This window comes from Egretta garzetta, unplaced genomic scaffold, assembly GCF_000687185.1.
Source record: "Egretta garzetta isolate BGI_Z169 unplaced genomic scaffold, ASM68718v1 scaffold594, whole genome shotgun sequence".
Taxonomy (NCBI): Eukaryota; Metazoa; Chordata; class Aves; order Pelecaniformes; family Ardeidae; genus Egretta; species Egretta garzetta.
In genome coordinates, this window is record NW_009259578.1 from 871947 (window position 1) to 893785 (window position 21839).

The 21839-nt window shown below is 36.7% G+C and overlaps 1 protein-coding gene across 1 annotated transcript in view; it reads left to right on the top strand.

The window, feature by feature from the left end:
• The window catches only part of UGGT2 (UDP-glucose glycoprotein glucosyltransferase 2), a 207786-nt gene that overhangs the window by 174519 nt on the left and 11428 nt on the right, over positions 1-21839 (top strand). Inside the window, exons 26-33 of the mRNA XM_009637705.1 lie at positions 1367-1462; positions 3245-3347; positions 8619-8698; positions 10396-10585; positions 11506-11664; positions 12798-12883; positions 16185-16269; positions 17856-17941. Of these exons, the coding sequence (XP_009636000.1) occupies positions 1367-1462; positions 3245-3347; positions 8619-8698; positions 10396-10585; positions 11506-11664; positions 12798-12883; positions 16185-16269; positions 17856-17941 (885 nt within the window). The remainder of the gene's footprint in view (positions 1-1366; positions 1463-3244; positions 3348-8618; positions 8699-10395; positions 10586-11505; positions 11665-12797; positions 12884-16184; positions 16270-17855; positions 17942-21839) is intronic.

Sequence of the window (21839 nt, forward strand, 5' to 3'; positions counted from 1 at the left end):
GAGTACTGCATCCAGCTCTGGAGCCCTCAGCACAAGGACATGGAAGTGTTGGAGCAGGTCCAGAGGAGGGCCACAAAAATGATCCGGGGGCTGGAGCACCTCTCCTATGAGGACAGGCTGAGGGAGTTGGGCTTGTTCAGCCTGGAGAAGAGAAGGCTGCGGGGAGACCTGATTGCGGCCTTTCAGTACCTAAAGGGGGCCTATAGGAAAGATGGGGGAAATCTTTTTAGTAGGGCCAGCTGTGACAGGGACAAGGGGTAATGGTTTTAAACTAAAGCAGGGTAGGTTTAGACTAGATATAAGGAAGAAGTTCTTTACAGTGAGGGTGGTGAAACACTGGAACAGGTTGCCCAGAGAGGTAGTGGAGGCCCCATCCCTGGAAACATTCAAGGCCAGGTTGGATGGGGCTCTGAGTAACCTGATCTAGTTAGCGGTGTCCCTGCTGACTGCAGGGGGGTTGGACTAGATGACCTCTAGGGGTCCCTTCCAACCCAAAACATTCTATGATTCTATGATTCTATGATATCTGAAGTAAGAAAGTGCATTGTCTTTGGGAATCATTAGAAAAGGAGCCTGTAGAGGCATGGACAGATGTAGTGCTCAGACACCCTGCTAGACAACATTAACACATCTGTTAACTGAAGAAGCATAAAGATGAGTCCTAGCCAGCTTTTAATCTAAGGATCCAGTTTGTGTACAAAGAAGAAAGAAAAATTATGTTATTTTTAGAATATCTATTGAATTCCTGTGTCCAAGTATCATTCCAAGTCCTTCCTCTTATCTGGAAGGACTGGTGCCCAACTGGAGAACAACTACCAGAAAAACGAAATCAAGAAGAGGCAGAGCTATAAAGGAGATAAGCAGTGAGAGGCAAAACATATTTAATCAAATATTAAGACTTAGTGACACTGAAATAGAACTACTGAGGTTTCTAAGGACTTTCTAGTAAGAAATACAGAAAAATTAAAAGACGTGGCCAAGTAAGCTTGAAACTTTGTTAATTTATGTCTGTTCCTAGATGTTGTCAGAGAGGAAAAAAAAGATGAAAAAAAAAGTGGTAGAGTACTAAAAATATCAGCAGATTGTACCATCCAAACTATGAGGCTGAATGATAATTCTGCTAATTCTGCATTGCTTAATTTTAAGAAGTATACAGTTCACAAGCTCTAAGGCAGTAGTGGTTCTTGGGCATTGTCATGCTAAATGTTTTACTCAAAGCTATAGATCTCAAGGTGATAATCCTTTTTAAAGAGTCCAGGATGTGGACTTTAAAATACCCCTTATATAGACAGACATACATTAAAATGTGCATGTTTTACTCCTTTTTCTAATGAAAAACAAATTGTATGTGCCTTATTTAATATAGTGGCAGTGATTTGATTATGAAAATAGATGCCCTATTGTCATCTTTGCCTAAAACAGAGATGAGACAAGATGCTGAATTATTCAAAGAACAGCACAGGTAAGTTCTGTCTGCCATGATAATGCACTTATAGTACTTCGTGTTAAAATTAAAATTTACTGAATACTACATAAGGTCTTTGAAAATTTGAGTAAGCATTCCAGTTTTAAAAGTTGATTGTATGATTGTAGGAACAACCTGTTCATCTGCCCTAGTGCCATGCATCTTTACCTTTCCCTTAATAAATTAGTTAATAATACCTAATGATTTTCCAGCCTTATCCTTTACTGAAAAAAGAGTGATTACAATTAACGTGAATACAAGTGGTGATCTGGAGTTAGAAAACTTGGAGTCCATACATTTACTAAAATGTTGGAAGTAATTTCACAGATTAGAGCTAAAAGAAGCCCTGACTAATTTTCATTAATTTGGAAAACTAGCACAGCTTTTTCTGTTTGTAGATCTTGAGTACTATTATCAAGGCTAATATACGTAAGTTTATATTGTATAACCGGTTTGTGGCTTAGCAGTCTCACTCTTGACCATAGCTCCTGTGCTCAGCTTGACCCTAAAACACAATTAGATTAGACTGTAAAATATAATTAAATTACATTCAAACACAAGCTGATGGGGCTTATTGGCACTTAATTCCTTAAGAAAAAATGAGCAGACTGTCTTCAGGTAACAGATTTACACTTGGCAAGCTCATTTTAGTGTCATGAGTGTATTTACTTGTATGTTGGCTCCTTGTGTTTCTGATCCTAGATTTAAAACGTGAATATGCCAGAAGCGTTGTCTTTTGTTGTCATTGTTAATTGATGAGACCTAAAATATCAAGATGTGCATCTATGCATCCTGTCTTCTTTGTAATGGGATACTAACAGTAGCCATTTTTAATTTGAGCTTAGCTGGGGCATACTTTCTGGACCAAAGGCAGATGATGATACATTTTTTAAAAGGACATATGATAGCACAGGAACAATGATAATAAAAATTTTTAATGCTGTTTTCAAATCCTTACTTGTTTTTATCGGTAAACCTGCTCTACTGTACTGTGCTGATGTGCTGGCCCTGTCTAATACTTGTTGAAAAGACAAGGAGTGAAATCAGTAGCCTGTTTAAAGCGGCTAACACCTTTTCCAAAGTTATGCTACTACCATGTTGGAGGGAGTTTGACTCACTAATGGTACTCACATTTCTAGGTATATTTTTTTGTGGAAAACAAATTCAGATCGTAAATAAATTTTGTGTATTTGCAGCACATGTTTGGGTTTGGGGTTTGGGGTTTTTTTTAAGTTTTAAGGTTTACTAACATTTTCTTCCTGTAGATCCAGAGTACGCTAACTAGGGTGTCCTTGACTTTATCAAGTTTATCAAACTAAATTATTTTCTGGAATGCATAAAGCTAATTCAACCTATCAAGTTTCACACTTCTCAGTTGCCATTTTTCCCACTGTTATTTGAAAATTGCTGGCACTGCTCACGATTCTAGATATTGGTAAAGGAAACTGTAAAATAAAGTGACAAAAAGGCCGTTTTTGAAATTTTGCTGTGTGTTTTCCTTTTATTTTATTGATTTTGTAATGGGGCATGTATTTAATCAACAACCAGTATTGGAACTATGTAGATTAATGCGAAATTTTAATTGCTGTTCACGTTTAGCTTTTCTAGTGTATCACAGGGAGCAATTATGATTACTGCTTGAAATGAGGGAAATATCTTCACAAGCAGTAAAATCTCAAGTGGCTCTGATATTACAAATTTGTGCATAAAAATGTTTGTTATTTCCACAAATTCAGTTTAGAGTTTTCATGTCACTTATTTATTAATTTTTTTTAACAGCGTAGTAAAAGTTGATCCCCAACAGAATGAACCCTTCTATGATGTTATTGCTATTGTGGATCCATTGACAAGAGAAGCACAGAAGATGGCTCATTTATTGATTGTAAGATGGTGGTAATTTCTTTTAATTTGCATATTTGTAGTTTAATTTTTACTAAACTTTTTCTTAATTCCATGTACGGCATAGTAAAGGGGTAAACAAAATTTAGGTATTTTTAAAAATATTTATTTGGTTATTTAAATTCATATTAAAAGGTTGGGGATGATCTAATTCATCATTCTAAGTACCTTATTTGCAATTAAAATTCAGATGCCACATGAACCATTCCTCTTAAAAGTGAGTCCATAAATGCTCTTTATAGTCAATAGAAGGAAAGGAGGCGATTGTGTGCATAATATAGAGGGAAAGAATCTCCCATCTCAAAATCTTAAGAGGCATATGCTTCTTTCCATGAAACCAAATCAGCTTAGTTTTCCAGGGTACCTAAATGAGGTGGTCTAAATCTGACCTGTAATATGATCATAAGAAGATTGGACTATAAACCTTTCAGTTCTTGGAAAGGTATTTCTCAGTTGATTAATGCTACCAAGTATATCTAGAAGTCTTCTGTTGTATGTAGCTATTGATCATCTAAAGAGAGACTGTCCTAAAAATATAACTCCTAAAATTATTTTCTTTTTTCACTAGCTGCAGAATATCACTCTACCTCAGGTTCCTTTATAGTTTCCCATAAAAATGTAAATTTTGTCTTCTCTTTATGGTCCGTAACAATTCCTGTAACTTGATTTTTGCTACATCCTGGGTTATATTTCCTCTGCAGTAATTATGAAAGTTTCATAAACTTTTACATTGCTTTTTCCCCTCCCATTTTCATACCTTTATGCCTTTTGTATTAAATGTTGAGGCATCCATTCACTCTTCACACTTAATAGTGAAGCAAAATAAAACATTTAAAAATCTCATGGAAATTCTGTTATTTCAAGACTAAAGTACTAGCTTTTCTGTAGAACCAGATCTTTCATTTCACCATTCTCAGTTAAAGCGGAAGCAAAATTTGTGTAGGAACTACCACAGCAAAGCATGATTTTTGCCCCAGTCAGTGTTGAATGTGACCACACTGTGATTTTTTTTTTTTTTTTTATTTTTTTTTTTACCCTGGTGAAAGCATGCTATTATATTACTTTGTGTCACTTAATAGTCAAAGAAATATTTGGGGGGGGAGGGGGTAAATATATACAAAAAGTTACTTATATTAAATGGAATTGAAATTGAGAACGTGTGAACAGCTATAATTAAACGGTAATCTAACTTAATTGCTTAGTCTGAGAAAGTGGCAATTTAAGGCCAGGGGCAAGGTATGAATCAAAGTATGAATGAGAGCAGAGCCAAGGCTTTTATCTGTTTTTAAAAAATATACTGAATTGTATCATAAGAACACTCTTTAGGCTCTCCAGAGAGATGCAGGCAGAAGTTTCCATATAATGTGTGTCTTGACAAAACTTTTTGAAAAAGGCATAGACTTTGGCATCAGATGTTTCCAGACAACGCAACAGTCACTGTCTACAGTAGATGTTTAATGCTAGCCTGGCTTGACAAGGGTTGGACCGTAGCAGTTCTCAGCAGAATACATGGAACAGCTAACTCATCCTAAAGTTATGACAGTGGTCCCTAAGATGATGTGAAAAAAATAGAAATTCCTCCTTCTAAAAATGAGGACAGAATGGAAGAATTGTGGTTCTTTTTCCTCATGGTTCACCAAAACAAGCTGAAACAATATTATACATGTCCCCTAGGCTAACCACTTTACTCCAGCAGTATGTAACTCTTAGGATCATCTACTTTTTTTTTTTTACTTGTGCCAGTAACTGTCAAAGAACTTAAAAATGTGAAGAGAAAAATCAAAACTTTTCTTTTTTCCTGTCAGTTATCTTTTGCCTTTTTTTCTTTGTTCATTCTGTCTTCAGGGAAAAAAATCTTATTCCATCCCTAAAGTGAGGAGAAATCTCTGAAGGAGCCCCTTTTGATGATCTAGTCTGATTTCCTATATAACACAGGTCATAAGACTTCTTTTTATCAATTAGCATTTGAAGTAGAAATCATTCTTTTTAATCTAATCCTAATTTAAATATTATCAAGTGGTTGAGTAATATCACAGCTCCTAGTGAGCTTTACCAGTGGCTAATTAACCTGACTGTTAAAATCAGACTTGGAATTGCAGGCTTTTATTTAGCTCCATGCTGTAAACATTCATCTTCTCATCATTTTGCCTACCTATTGAAGATTCTATTGTAAAAGTTTGTTTTCAGCATAGATGCTTCATATTATGGTGCCGTTCAGTCACAATTCCAAGTGATTGATTGAATACTTGTGGTTTAGTGAGTTAATCCTTTTCAGACGAGTTGTGGTAACTTGGAGTAAGCATTTTGCAAAGTGACTGCACATGTAAAGTACAACTTGGGCTAAAATAATTTTCAAGCCATATAAACTGGCCATTTGTTACAGTTTGAAATACTCCCTGAGCAAAATTTCCATGGTCTTTGCATTTTCTTAATTAAAGTAAACAGACAGAACTCTTCAAATACCCTGCTATAAAAAGGCTTTCCAATCTTGAACCATTTTGATGTGTTGACTTGAATGCCCTGGCTTTTGGTGTCCTCATAAGCCCTAAATGACAGAACCGAATTCAGTATTCCAGAAGTTGTATTGTTGGAAAACACAGAGATAATTCATTCTTGTCTTATTTGTCATTTCCTATTTAAGTTCTTTTGAAATCTTAAGTAAGAATGGCATTATTCTTTTGGCTACAATACTGTATTTATTTTTATGAATTGGGATGATACCTCAGTCTTGATTTCAAGATCACTTCATTCTGCACACAACAACCTATCACTGCAGATTGCTGAAGTGTTGTTCTGACTAATGGGACAAGGTTTTTGTCTTGTTTGAAGATAAAGTCCAATACAGGTTTATATAATTTTGGATGCAGCATCTTTATTTGAGAAATTGTTTTCTTTAACATTGAAAATACTGGGTATGTTTTAGTAGATGAGACCAGCTAGCACTGGTTACAAATGCTTCTTATTCTGAATGATGGATAAATACTTTGTCACTTTGACCTCTGTTTTGATTTTGGTGGTCTTTAACTCATGTCACGTAGTACTTTCCCTTCTTATGCTTTCAGTACTGTTGATGTTCTCATTTCCTGCTGCTTCACTTGTTCTCACCCTTATGCTATTCCTTAGTCTTTATTTTTTTTCCTCAGTAGTTTTTCAGTGATGGTATTCAGTTGACACAAAGGATAAGAATGAGAAACTAGGGAGCAGAACAGGTCCCTAGGACTATGTCAAGTTGTAGCACTATAGTAAAGAATGTGTAGACATGGGTAGAACTGAGGAAAAGAAAAAATGTTTATAATAAGAGAGATTTAACGCTGGCCATTGTCTTGCTTTGTTTCCAATTTACTTGCCATTATACTCATTATAGGTTTTAGCCCTAGTGGTATTGATGTTTTAACTTAGCTTTACTATCTTATTTGCTTTTCTAATATTATCCATAAAGGTAGGCTCAGCTGCTTTATGCTTTCAAATGAGCACTTTGGATCAGAAACCATAAAAACAAAGATAACTTGGTAAAGGTTTTTAAGAGTGCTTTAAATAAATTAATAACTTTGTTAACTTTAAACAAAATAGATTGCTCAAAAAATAAGAAAAAAAATACTGTCCTAATATTAGGGTTCCTATATAACAGCATGCAAAAGATTAGTATTTTAGAAATGAACAGATGAAGAAACTGAGAAAGCAGTAGAAATATTTTAACTTCCTGGAATGCTTTGAAGTTGATTGAATAGTTTAACACATCATTAATCTACTGCTGATATCTAAGATTATTAAATCATAGAATGGTTTGGGTTGGAAGGGGCCTTTAAAGGTCATCTAGTCCAACCTACTGCAATAAGCATGGGCATCTTCAAGTCAATCAGGTTGCTCAGAGCCCCGTCCAACCTGCCTTGAATGTTTTCAGAGATGTGGCATCTACCACCTCTCTGGGCAACCCATTCCAGTGTTTCACCACCCTCATTGTAAAGAATTTCTTCCTTATATCCAGTCTAAACCTACCCTGTTTTAGTTTAAAACCATTACCCCTTGTCCTGTCACAACTGGCCTTGCTAAAAAGATTGTCCCCATCTTTTCTATAGGCCCCCTTTAGGTACTGAAAGGCCGCAATCAGGTCTCCCCACAGCCTTTTCTTCTCCAGGCTGAACAACCCCAACTCTCTCAGCCTGTCCTCACAGGAGAGGTGCTCCAGCCCTTGGATCATTTCTGTGGCCCTCCTCTGGACCCGCTCCCATGGGTCCATGTCCTTCTTGTGCTCAGGGCTCCAGAGCTGGACACAGGACTCCAGGTGAGGTCTCACCAGAGCAGAGTAGAGGGGCAGAATCACCTCCCTTGACCTGCTGGCGGTGCTGCTTTTGATGAACCCCAGGTTGGCTTTCTGGGCAGCAAGCGCGCTTTGCCAGCTCATGTCCAGATTTTCATCCATCAGTACCCCCAAGTCCCTCTCTGTTGGGCTGCTCTCAATGCCTTCATCCCCCAGCCTGTATTGATACCAGGGGTTGCCCCAGGTGCAAGACCCTGCACTTGACCTTGTTGATCTTCATGAGGTTCACCCAGGCCCACTTCTCCAGCTTGTCCAGGTGCCTCTGGATGGCATCCTGTCCCTCAGGTGTATCAACTGCACCACTCAGCTTGGTGTCATCTGCAAACTTGCTGAGGGTATCCCACTGTCTAAGTCATTGATGAAGACCTTAAACAGTACTGGTCCCAGTACGGACCCCTAAGGGATACCACTTGTCACCAACCTCTGTCTGGACATTGAGCCATTGACCACTACCACTAATTAATACTTAATTAAGTATTAAAATAATTCTCTGAGCTTTACTGTATTCAACAATTTACTGTATACAACAATTTTAATGAGTGAAAGTAATTGTTTTAAGATTGGCTATTGAATAAAAGGCACATGTACTTTAAAATCTTCTAGAAAACAGAATATAAGAAAGGTGATAATATAATTTATTCAGACATTGGAAAATGGGGCTAACTGCTCTTTAAAAAAACCTGTATCATTAGGGGAAAACATTAATATCTTGACTATCAAGACTATCATGTTCTAAATCATGCAGTTTTAGAAAAGGTCAAATCTTTATTTGGAATATCTGACAACATCCCTTAATAGATATATTTAGAACTTTAAAACGTTTGAGATTTCTACGGAAGCTTGAGAAATGACAGGATATTGCAAGGATAACTTTGGCTTAATTTCAAAGTTTGATTACCAAGAACCATTTTTTACAGAAATTTTTTTTTTCTGTAGGTACTCAAAGACATTATCAATGTAAAACTCAGGTTGTTTTTGAACTGCAGATCTAAGCTGTCAGAAGTGCCACTGAAGAGGTAAGTAGTTTATAGCTTTTCTTACAAGTATATTATCACGGTTGGTTTGGAAAAACAGCCTTAACAGTGTATGTTCCCTTAAAAAATAAGCAGTGGTTTGCATTTCTGGATTCTTTTGCTGCATTAGTTATTTTCTTTGAATGTAAGTTGAATGTTACCTAAGCAGTTTGTGCTTGTCGAGAGGAAAATTCTAACTCTAAGGTGTCAAGCATGGGATCACAGGGAAGTGATCTGGTCCATCAAATGCACCTCTCATAAACAATCCTTGGAGAAATCAGTGGAGAGTCTTTCATGCTTGTGAAAACTTGCAGAGGGAGATTGTCCGCCTAACTGGGTTACTTCTTACAGTCCACTTACTGTGTAATGAATTTTACAGATTAAGTACACTTAAGATGAAATTCATCAGAGTAAATGTACTGTCTGCATTTGAGATCTCATTATAATTTGTTAAGAATATTATACCCTGAAAGTACCTGCCTTAAATTGAAGTTTCTTTTAACTATCTCTAAAGACCAGGGTTCGCTAATTCAGTTATAGACATTTACACTGAAGTGAATTCCCCAGAGAGGATTCCTTTCCCTCTGAGAGGAATGTGTAAGCACTGCCATCCCTGTGGCAGGTATTTTACCTATTATCTTATTATGAGAGAGAGCTGGTGGTGTAGTGCCTTCCCTTTAGCCAGCAGATTAGAGAATTAATCACTTGCCCACAAAACAGAAGTCCTTAGTTTCTATTCATTTTGGGAGGAATTGAATTCAACACCTCTTATACCACAAGAGAGCGTCTTAATCATCAATCTTCTGAGTATCTTGTGTGAACATTGTCATGATCACTTTTCAAGCTAGCTGCTTTGTAGGTGTTGGTGCCTGGTCTTTCCTTGTGCTTGGGAGGGGTGAGAGGAAGAAGTGTTCTGGCACCTACTCTGTGGACAGGTTGTATTTTTTTGTGGAGCAATGGTTTTGTATGAAATGCATCCGTATACTAGCCCAAATATTTCATGGGAAAATTGTACTCCTCCTGATGGGTACAGACTTTCTTAACTTTTTACTTTCCATAGTAATCAAATGTCTTTTTTTTTTCCCCTCCATGTGAAGCGCTCATTGCTTGCTGCTTTCACTCTCCATCTTCAGTGCTCTTCTTTCTCTGTTCTGATTCTTCTCTTTTTTTGAATATCAGTAGAGGAAGGAAGAAAATCATCATTATTTTGTTGCAGGGATCTTTCACCTGAAGAGTAAATTGAGTAAGCATTGGAGAGGAATAGACCCATCTCTCCTTTCCTGTGCTCTCTTTGCTGCTGCTAGTGTCAGGAACGGTTCCCAAACAGTCTTTCCTTCCAGTAGATTAGTTCTTCTGCTTAATTTAGCAAGCTGAGAATCCAAGGGAGTTCACAGTCAAGATGTTTAGATGCACCTCTTGGATATTTATCTTCCGAGCCGTTTAGAATGTTAATGGGAGATATGCACTTTTGCAGCAAAAATTACTCAAAAGCAAATAGTTCTGTGTTCATCCACGAGCCCATTTGAGATGCTGCAGTTATTGTATGACAGTACTCCAAAAGGACAGAGAGCTACCATGCCTCCAAACATCATTGATTTGGTAAACCTTGACTATATTTTAAAGTATTTTAGAAGAACTTCATGTTTGGAACTTTATGCTTCAATAAGTGTACTTTTTTTTGAACACTTCTCTTTTAACAGCTTCTATCGTTTTGTTCTGGAACCTGAATTAACGTATGGGATCAAAAAGCATCTTCCTTCTGAACCTATGGCGAAATTCCTAGAGTTGCCAGAATCACTCCTTTTGACTCTAAATATGATCACTCCTGAAAGCTGGTTGGTTGAAGCAGTAAAAAGTTCCTGTGATCTCGATAACATTCATTTACAGGATGTAAGTAACAGTTTGTAAACATTATAATACTTGTGTTGGACCTTCTGTTTCAAGAGGGAAATAGAGATCTTGTGGGATTTTTGTCTCTTATTTTCCAGAAGTGCTTCCTGTGGTAATTGATTATTTGGTCAGTATTTTACCATTTTTATTGTCATCTTCTTTTTTCACATTCTCTCTTACTTGAAAAAAAAAAAAAAAGTCTTAAAAGAAAGCAATGAAATAGAAAAAAATCAGAACGCAGAGTACAAGTTAAAGCAATTTATCTGCTGTGTTGAGCCTTATAATGTTTATGGCAATATTATTTTTTTAGATAGAATCCCTTAATTGCTTTATTTTTGTGTGCTAACTTTCTGTTTCTTTTTTAAAAATATTTTTATAAATATTTTTATATATTTTATATATTTTAAACCTAAAATAGGTTTAACCTAGGTAAATCTTCAAATCTGAGTATATTCCTGTTTACTAATATAGAATAAAATATATTCGACCCTTTTTTTTAATTCACAGGTTTTTTAATTCTATTTTTAATCAGTCAGCTCCAAAATCACTAGATTTTTTTCCAGTCACAAAGCCTATGCAAAATATTGAGAGTGTTTGATCCACCAAAGCTGTGTATTTGGAAGGTGTATTGTGAAAGTAAAGGTTGGGATTTACGTTACTGAAGTTGAGATGCCTCAGCTTCCTCAACAGTCAGTGGAGCGAAGGTCCCTCCAGGCAGTCATTCATACTCTTTACCTTGGATTCCTATTTTAAGATTGAGTGAAGTTCCTTCTGGAAGGGCCTATCTTCTTTTTTTTTTTTTTTTTTTTTTTGACAGTTGAATTTAGGTAAGGTAAATCCAACACATTTGTCATTGTAATAGGTTGCTTTTCTCATATAGTTAAATGGCATAATTTATTGATGAAATGTTCCTTTCACAGATAAACGGGACGGTTGTAGCAGAATATGAGCTAGAATATATATTGCTTGAAGGACATTGCTTTGATGTGACAATGGGACAACCTCCTCGAGGGTTACAGTTCACTTTGGGCACAAAGACTAATCCTGTCATGGTTGATACTATTGTGATGGCCAATCTGGTAAGGATTAAGTACAGAAATAGTCATCATAGTTGCACACTCTCCATGAGAATTCTTATGAGCTTCTTGTTCTTTGAATCCATTTCTCTGTCTTGCAAGCTTAATAATGCTAAAAGTAACAGGAGTATCCTGGAGTTGAGACCATCTGCAAAAGATGTGCATCTCTAATTTGCTGAGCTTTCCCCCCCTCCTGTTCTGATCCAGTGTAGGTTTAGATATAGCCTAATTTTAGATCCTTATCTGAAGTGCCTAAACTGGGAGTCCAATTGCCTTAAGGTGTGAATAACGTTCTGATTAAAATAACCATTTTTTTTTGTTGCACAATGATCCAGGCAAAAGAAGGTTCTTGGTTTAGATGCTTCAGTTAAGTACTCAGAGCCTCTGTGGGACAAATCCACACCTGAGAATTCCTCTGGTCATCTAAAGTAATTATTTTTGGTTTCAGCAGGCCGTAGAGCAGAAGATCTTGTGATTCCTGAAGCAAAAGATTTATTTTCTATTGGCTAAGGTAATTTGATAGAGAAGGATTAGTTTTGAATAATAAGATCTGTTACCTATCTGCCATTCCTGTGCTCTGTATCTCAAGGAGTAAAATGCTTAATGAACTCTGAATCTTTGATTTTTTAATTTTTTTTTTTTTTTTTTTTAAACATACAAGTACTGAATACGGTCCCAGTGGCAGAGGAAGTTCAACATGATGAAACTTCTAATGTTTCTTCACATTCCAAAGTTCGCTTTGTCTGGCTTTCACATAGCAATAGCTGTATGCAGTGTTCCTAAATTGGGAAGGAGCTGTGTTGACTTGGAAAGTTGTTCCAGATAAAAATTTTAAGTTCCAAAGAAACTTGTCACTTTAGGGTCAGTTTAGTAATTTATTTCTTTACTGCTCGCTTATGTACTGTTCTAGGTGGAGATTTTGTATGCAACACTGGAAGGCATTAATACAGACATACAGGAAAGGTGATGCTTGGTTGCATCACTGCTGCGTCACTTTCAGGGCTAGTATGACAGAAGGTCAGGGTCACTAACCTTGGCTGCAGTACTAAATATTGGATAATTAATGTTTGTATGTGTACCTGGTTGATTCTGAAATGCTGACAGAACAAGTGACTGTCTTTCCTTTTTTTTCATAGGGGTATTTTCAGCTGAAAGCAAATCCAGGTGCCTGGACACTGCGATTGCGTAAAGGAAGATCTGAAGAGATTTATCAGGTTTTTTCGTAAGTATTCATTTATCTTTTGGCAGCATACTTATAAATGAATCTGAAAGTGCAATGTATTTTGAAAAGATCTGACAGTATTGAAGAAAATGAGCAAAAATAACATGAAAAAAAATAGAGCAAGAAGCAAATGATGATTTGAAGTTTATAAGAGATACCTTATTTCCTGATAGTGTAAGTTGTCGTTTGATTGCTCCATGTGTTCTTGAAGGCATTTGGCTACATTAATGCATAATAAGCCTAAGCTGCTTGGCTAGACTTGATGCTAGCAAAGTCTCTTACGATACAGCTGCACAGCTACCAGACACTTGCCCTGTCAGTTCCAAGCATGGTTAGCGTTATCACACAACCACCTGCACCAGATTCTGTAGAAATGTCACTCATGGTTTTGTTGATTAATATTTTGGCATTCCCAACATACCTAACATGTAATTACAAGAATATGTCTGCTGGAGCATTGCTAGCTCTCCAGCAGCATATTGATCAGCTGGAGTAAGTGCTGTCAATTTCCCTCTCATAATTTTTATTTAGCCCTGAAGGTGCAGTGTAAAACAAACGTAGTGAGCTATAGTTGAATTAAAAAATGAAACAAAATGAAACAAAACCACTCTACTTTCTAGGTTGGATCAAAAGAAACTTAAAAATGTCTGCACTTTTTTATTGCTGATTTTCCCTAAGAAGTAACAGAAATGAGCTTAAGTGAGCTCAGCTAAGTTATGCAAAATTAATACTTGATGAGGAACGAAAACAATAACATTTATTTCATTTAGTTATTACAAGCCATAGGCTTAGAGTACTGCAGCTGAAGTATGTTTGGGAGGCTGTAACAGGATCTTTGCTATCAGAACTCAAGCAACTACCTGACAGGATGGAATTTTGCCAATAGGCATTACAGGATATTCTCCATCCTCTTATACTAGTTATACCCTCTCCTGTCAAACTGTGGGATGACCTGTTTTCTTTGGGGCACAGGCCTGTACATTATAATAGGATTTTTAGGAGAAATAGAGGAATTTGAAGTTACAGCATGTTTTACACCTCAGTGCTTATTTGGTTCTCTCACAGTAGCATCTAATACACATGCAAGTAATTTATTTTTACTCTATGTAAATACACAGTTTTTGAAATAAACTTTTCTCCCCCCCCCCCCCCCCCCCAAAAAAAAAAAAAGCAACCCACTGCATCTGACAAGGATCAATATTTTGAAGCAGTCACACTCGTGAATCAATTTGTTATTAATCATAGAATCATAGAATGTTTTGGGTTGGAAGGGACCCCTAGAGGTCATCTAGTCCAACCCCCCTTCAGGAGCAGGGACACCGCTAACTAGATCAGGTTGCTCAGAGCCCTGTCCAGCCTGGCCTTGAATGTTTCCAGGGATGGAGCCTCCACTACCTCTCTGGGCAACCCCTTCCAGTGTTTCACCACCCTCATTGTAAAGAATTTCTTCCTTATATCTAGTCTAAACCTACCCTGTTTTAGTTTAAAACCATTACCCCTTGTTCTGTCACTGCTGGCCCTACTAAAAAGATTTTCCCCATCTTTCCTATAGGCCCCCTTTAGGTACTGAAAGGCTGCGATCAGGTCTCCCCGCAGCCTTCTCTCCTCCAGGCTGAACAAGCCCAACTCCCTCAGCCTGTCCTCACAGGAGAGGTGCTCCAGCCCTCGGATCATTTCTAAATGATTCTGAATATTAGGAAGATGAAAATTGGTATACTCAGCAACAGTTTGCTTATTATTGGAACTTTGATTCTGTGATGTTAGTAAGAAAACAGGTATTGCAAGATAAGACCTAGCAGAAAATAGTTTATATATGAAGAAACATATATATATTCAGTTATTGCTGAATTTTTAATTTTTAGAAAGGCAGGTAGATACAACTTATTCTATTTTGATGGTATGCAGACTGATTAACTGAAAGTTGTATCTTTTATAATTTGGGCAAAGAGGTGTTTTTGTTTGTTTTGAGATTTTCAAGGGTCTCCATTTGTTGAACTTAAATGCTTTTTTCCTCCGTATGGAAATTTATAAATTATATTATATGTATTTGTATTTATATTAAAAGTATGTAGGTATTTTGAAGCATTTTAAAGCTGTGACCTAAATAGTCTGCTGGACATGTTTAGTTTTATGCAACAATTATGTAACAATAAAGTAGCTATTGTTAAATATTTAACAGTGCTGTCAGTATGCAAGACGTTTTGCTTGAATTTAAAAAGGAAGTTGTGCCTACTCTCAGTGAGTTTGCAAACTAAGTTACGCTAACAGTGTTCAGTACCTTTTGGAAAAAACACAAAATCCTTACTGGATTTGTTAAGGCAGTTTATAAATCATGATCCCAGTTCTTCCGAGCCCCAGGTCACATTCAAAACCTTATTCACATGATTGCTCGTTTGAAACGTGTATCTATTACATGAATAAAATTACAACATGCTGAATATCATATGGATAGAGATGGAGAAAGGAGAAGAGGTCCTGTATAAGATTCAGCATGCTGATTTAAAAGTAGAGGACAGTGTGATGGACTTGGTTTTCTTTCAGAGAGATACCTACCTAAAAACAAGTGAATATCCTCATCTGTAAGTAGCCATTGAGCACAGAGCTGGGTGACTAGGAATCGAAATGAAGAGATGTACTCGGTCAGGAGAAGTTACCGTAGTGTAATAGTAGGAAGTATAAAAAGATGTGAATGGAGAAACAGGCAAATTGGATCTTGAGACCAACATTAAGTGCCCAAGTTCACCAATGGTAACTGTCACTATTTCCAATGCATTATTCATGGTGCCTTGCACAGCCATGTCTTTAGGAGTACAGTTACCAAAGCCAACCAGTTGAAAGCCAGTCTTTACTATCTCAGCACTGTGATGAAGCTTTCCCTAGACTTTTTAAAGCAGATTTATTTTAAAAGTACATTTAATGCTGTCACACAGTGATTTCTAAGATGTTTTCCATGTTTTGAAAAATTTTTTTGAAAAATAAAATGTAATTTAATATTTGAATGTAATATATACCTGTATAATACATAATTATGTATTCAGCTGTAGGTTGCTGCATTTTTTTCATTGGTTGATAAAATTTCCTGTGAAAATCCAAATTGAAAAGTGAAGGCTACCACTGGAGACAATCTTTAGTGATGAATAAAACTCAGAAGTTTCTGAAGTTAAGATATAATTAGGTGCAAGTGAGGAATTTTGTTTCTGTAAATATCAGCAAGCCTAAACCTTATACTCCAATTAAACACAAGTAATAATGCATGTTTTAATGAGCCAGTACATTTGCATGGGTGTTTTTCTCCTCACAGCCATGAAGGAACGGATTCTGTGGCTGACCTGACAGATGTTACCGTGGTGTTAAACAACTTCAGAAGCAAAATTATCAAAGTCCAAGTATGTAAAGAGATACCTTTTTTGTCTGCACTATTTCCTTATATAAACATGATTCATGCTTACATGTCTTAGGCTATATTTAATTGGAAGATGTATACTGAAATATATCATTTAGATTTTGTATAATTAAGTAGAGAAGGGTGTGCAAATTAATCTCATCTAGCTTAAGGTGTCGAAGAGTGTAGTCTAGGTGCCTTAAACTCCCTCTCTGCATATTAGAATGAGACAGACATTCCAAAGGACTGCTCATCGCAGCTCACGTGTATTTAAACCAAGGGGATGACCATCTCTCCTGAGAGGGATTTTACATGAAGTCCAGATACCAGAGTGGAAGTTAAAATTAGGTGTGTTGAATTCTACCCTAAGCTACTAAATCTGTGTAAATGAAATTACATTACTTTCCTTCTTAAAGATGTATCAAAAAGAGATCATGAAACATGAGTTGTATTAAGGAGATAGAACCTCATAGCATTATGTTTTCCACAATTTCGTAAATAACATTTTGTGTAGGTGTACTTGGTACGTTATATCCTAATTTTTGACATTGAGAAGGGGAGAGAACGATGTAAACATAAGTACAAAAGGAATTTTTAAAACCACTTATGAGTCTTTTCCCCAGTCCTGTAACTGAAAGTTTCCAAAACCTGGAGAAAACGTGTAACTGTCTGCAGTGTGATGAGCCTGCCTTTACACCACAGAGAAAGGGTAAAAGGGTGCCATTTGGGTTAAAATAGGAAAATTATTCTATGTGAAAGGTGGTGCGTATTAAGCTTATAACTAGAATATGTAAGCTCTGTCATTTATTGAACTGTAGAATCACTTCAGCAATACCCAGGATGTGGCTTCAGAAGCATTAGCTAAAAAGATGCGTGATTTAGTGTGAATAGAAATCTGTAAGCATTAGGCTTGACAGTATAAACATTTGAAATTAATATGGTTAGAATTGAATATGTTCAAACGTTTAGTGTTTTAGAAGCTATTGGGGTTTCCAAAAAATTAGGTATTTTTTAATCAAGGAAATTAAGGTCAGCAAACAAAATTAATTTGAAGTCTTTATTAAGCATCTGGGTAAGACAGCAGAAATTGTTGAAGTTGGACGGGAGAGCTTATGTTTCAGCGACAGATTTGTCGCTTTCTTCTTGTGAAGGGCTTATGAGAATCACAGTTTCCCTTCAGGCAAGCTCCATGCATGGTGCGACACCCTGCTACCCTTCTTCTGCCAGCTAATGGCTGGACCACAAGCTCATGAGGGAGGAAAATGAGGTATAATTCTCCACACTTTTAGTTACTGTTTCTATAAAGTATAGAGGGCTTGAACATGCTGTTTGGTTTATTAATCACCATTTAATTTTTCATAATTGATTACTTTTCTTCTTATTACAGTAAGTTCTGTACACAGTTTGAAGTGTGAAATTACATTTTTACTGTTCAGCTTAATGCAGTTCAGCAAGTATTTTACTGAAACAGAAATTGGTAAGATGGTCCAGCTCTAGCCAGTAAGCACACCATAGTTACATATCACAATTGAAGTAGTAATTATCAACTATCTTCCCAAATTACACAAATACATTTGTTTCAATGACTAGGTACAGAAAAAGCCTGATAAAATGAATGAAGATCTCCTTACTGAAGGATCAACAGGAAAAAAAGGAAATCGAGAAACAGTTACAAGGTAACACATAATTTGCTTATACTTTAACCATGCCAGGACGTATGTGTACTACTACTCATAGCCTAAGTGTTTCTTAGTTGATAGTGATACAAATATGCAAAAAGGTTCCCCAAGGTATTTATAATATAAATAAAAAGGGGGAAAAGACAAGCTATAATGTGTTATACCTTTCATTATTTATTTCCTTTTTAATCCCTCCTTTGCATTTCTAGTTCCTGTTCATTTTCTCCATTGGCATTATTTTTATTTTGTTGTGGGAGGCAACTGATCTCAATGTGAAAATCTCAGCCAGTAATGTGGTACTCTACTCAGCCTGCTTTTTGATGTTCAGTTTAATACATCTATGATGCTGCTTGTCTGCTGCTAGACATAATTTATGAAAGCTCAAGAAGTGTTTTTGTATTTCTTAATAAAATAGCTTTTACTTTAATGGTTGAGTTCCATAAATAATTGTAATAAATGCCTCAAACTTTACATTTGGGCCTAATAGCATTGTAGTATTTCTAATTTGCTGTGTACCATTGTAAAATTTTGTTTTCAGTTGCTCATAATGTTGCTCATAATTATGTTGTCTGTGGATGGTGTGTAGTTCAGGGTGGTTTTGTTTTCTAAATTTGAATTTTGCATTTATTAACCAGACACAAGTTCCTGTGAAATTGTTTTATCATTTTTGAGAATGAGATAAAGGCAAAAAAGAGTGTTTCATCTTTGCTTAGAAAAATAATTTTAGGGGCTTTTTTAATAGATTAGTATATCTGTGCTGTGGATCAGAACATGGGGTGTTGTATCATTTTCCAAGACATGTTAATTGTCCTTTTGAGAGAATTTCAATCAGATGACCTTTGATCAACATATTTTAGAAACAGCGTCCTGGATGCTCTCCAAATATTCTTTTCCTTGTAACACTTCAGAGACCTTTTTCACAAGAAACATTTCAAAAAGATAATATTCTCACGTGTGAAAATTGGGGTAGTACTGGCAGAAGTACTTACAGAATTCCCAATGATTTGATGAGTTATTTCTTCCCAATATTTCCTGCGTGTCAAAGAAGAATGAGCCTGGGTCTTTAATCTGGAATGCTGGCAACAATAAATTCATCCACTCTTTCAAGGTGATGATAATTCCTCTTCTGGATCTTCAGGGCTGTTGTGGGGAGGACTTAATTTGCAATACATTGTTCCCATACTGGACTCCATCCACTTTGCTGGAAAAACTCACATTTGCTCTCAGAAAGTCTGATTTCCAGCACAGGTTGTTTCTGCAGTATGCTACCAAGTGCTAAGCTGTCATGGCTATATAATTGCAAAGGCAAAGAACTGGAGGTAATGCCTTCTGAAATAACCAATTCGGGGCTAATGACTTGACCGTGTAAACAATTTAATCCAGGTAATCATAGATCTTGTTGCTCTTAAAGAAAAAAGAAATTGCAGTAGCTTTGTCCATAAACACCTTTAAGCATTCAAGATTTACCATTGAGGTAAAGTCTGATTCCTCCATTGTTCAGGAGAACATCTTTGGACTATAATTCAGCTAGTAAGAAAGGGATACTGTCAGTATGAGGGATTTAAGGAGAATGTCTTTTTCATCACTATTTTCTCTATATCCTAAAAACTTTCTGGCCCCAAACAACTGCTGTGAGACTTGGAAAAATTTTTCTTCCATTTTCAGTAGCCTTGGCAATGGTTGTCAGTCACAAAGACTGTTAAAGATAAAGAAAAGGCATAGAAGTTCTACTTTATCTAGTAAACAGTTGACCCCAATCCTCAGCACACACATTTCTTGGTAGATCCAGGACTGGCTTCTGTTTCAGCTTTATCATCTCTCCTGACATGGCCTCTTGTATCTCAAGTACCTGGACATTTTATTGAGTCTCTGTTGCTGATTTTATGTTTATCACAGGTGATTTTTCTGTTACAATATTGACTAGATTCAGAAAGCCTTCCAGACTACTATACTGCAACTCTCTCAGATTTCTTCCTGAAGCCACAGGTCAGGGAAGTAGACCCACGTTTCTGCACAAAGGTGGCCTCTTTTGCAGAATGATGTTAGTTGAAGGAATTTTTCTTTGTCTTCAAGCTTCCCATTTCTAATTGGCTGCATAAAAGGATGTACGGGCAGTGGTCAAAATCTTAGCTCCCTCGAAGAATGTTACAAGGCCAGAGATCTTGTGATCTTCTAGGTCTAGTCTTTTTTTCACCGTGTGTTGCTTCATCAGCATGAATCAAGTGCAGAGCTTGGCTGGGCTGTTGAAGCCTCTCATCCAGTAAAGTTTATTTGCTCTTCCCCTTGATTCAAGGTTGTGTCACAGGGGTATGACTTGAGGCTTGTCATTTGCCCGTCAGCTTCTTCCTGTCTAGAAACTTGTCAAATAACCTTCCTCTTTGATATTGCAGAATGAAAAGTATATCCTGCCAGCACACGGTTCTTTACAGGAATTATTGTGTGCCCTGACAGGGGACACGTGTGCCTACCACATCACCTAAGTACTTTCATAACTGAACTGGCCTTCTCCAACTGACTGCTTTTCCCATGGGACCTTACAGGTTAACCCAGCCATCTTCAGGGCAGCTTGTTCCGTTTTGAAGATTTCTGCCTTCTGTAAAGCTTTGCATAATCGGTATTTTCAAGATTCTTGTATCAAAAAATGATTTTCTTTTTCACAGCTGTCTTTGTAGTTACACGTGGTGATGGTTGCATTATAAAGAGCTTTCTGCTTTGTATTAGTGGATTGATGTGAATTCTTTTAAATATGTTGGAGATCTGAGACTTGTGTCATTTGTTCTTAAAGATTATGAGGGATACTTATTTTTATACTTCTTAAAGTATACTTTTAAAAGTGATCTAACCACAATAAAAAATAATAGGAGTGACTCACAATCAAGTGTGTGAGGAGTGACTCGCCTCAAAAAAAAAAAAAAAAAAAAAAAAAACCAAAAACCAAACAAAAAAAACCCCCCAAAAAACAACAAAAACCCCCCCAAACCAAACAAACAAACAAAAAAACCAAAAAAACCCCAACCCCAAATTATTGAGGTGAATCTCCAACAACATCAAGCCTTACTGTAACCAGTTTGGCTAAGACAGCCTTTGCAGTTCTGGTGTCTGTGAACCAGCGTTCTGATGGAGACTGCAGACACCATCCCCTAGCTGTTTGTGCTGGAAGGCATACATGATTAAAAAAAATCCTAGTAGACTTTGGTATTCAAAGCAAGCAAAGAATGCTGTGCAGCAGAAACAGAAAACCTCTGGACAATGTACCTCGAATCGTAGCTTATAGGGAAAGTAATTGGATGAAATTAAGGAAGAATTTGGCAAGTATTATGAAAAACACTTGGGAAATCCCATCACCATGGACCATTGACTGTTACGAGAGTATTCTGTGAAAGACTACTGCTCCTCAGCTTTGTCATTTACTGTTGGTAAGGTACTGGGCTAAATATGTGGTTTGGCCTAATATGGCCATCTCCAGTCCGTATTTTAGGGTATACATTCAGCTCAAACACCTATGGGGCTACGCAAACATTCCTCACCTCAAGAATATGCATTGGTTCTTGTGATGTAGAATGCACGTGGTTGAAGCTTGAACAATAACTGTTACTGATTTTAAAAATAACCACTTCTCAAGATATTTTGGCTGTGTGATTTTTGCTTTGATAAAACGTGGAGTTCTTGCCAAATTTGGGTTCTGTTTGATTGAAAATTCTGGAGACTGCAGCTGTGCCATCATTAGTCCTGAGTGACTGGGCATGAGGTGTTGCTCCCAAAAGATTTTGTTATCATAGGCATGTGCAGTGGGAGTAGAACATAAGCGTATTCAGTTACTGTAGGATAAGTATTTCTTTTATCATTTCTTACTTACCATTTACGAGCTTAATGGTAATGTAGTAGTATTTTCTTC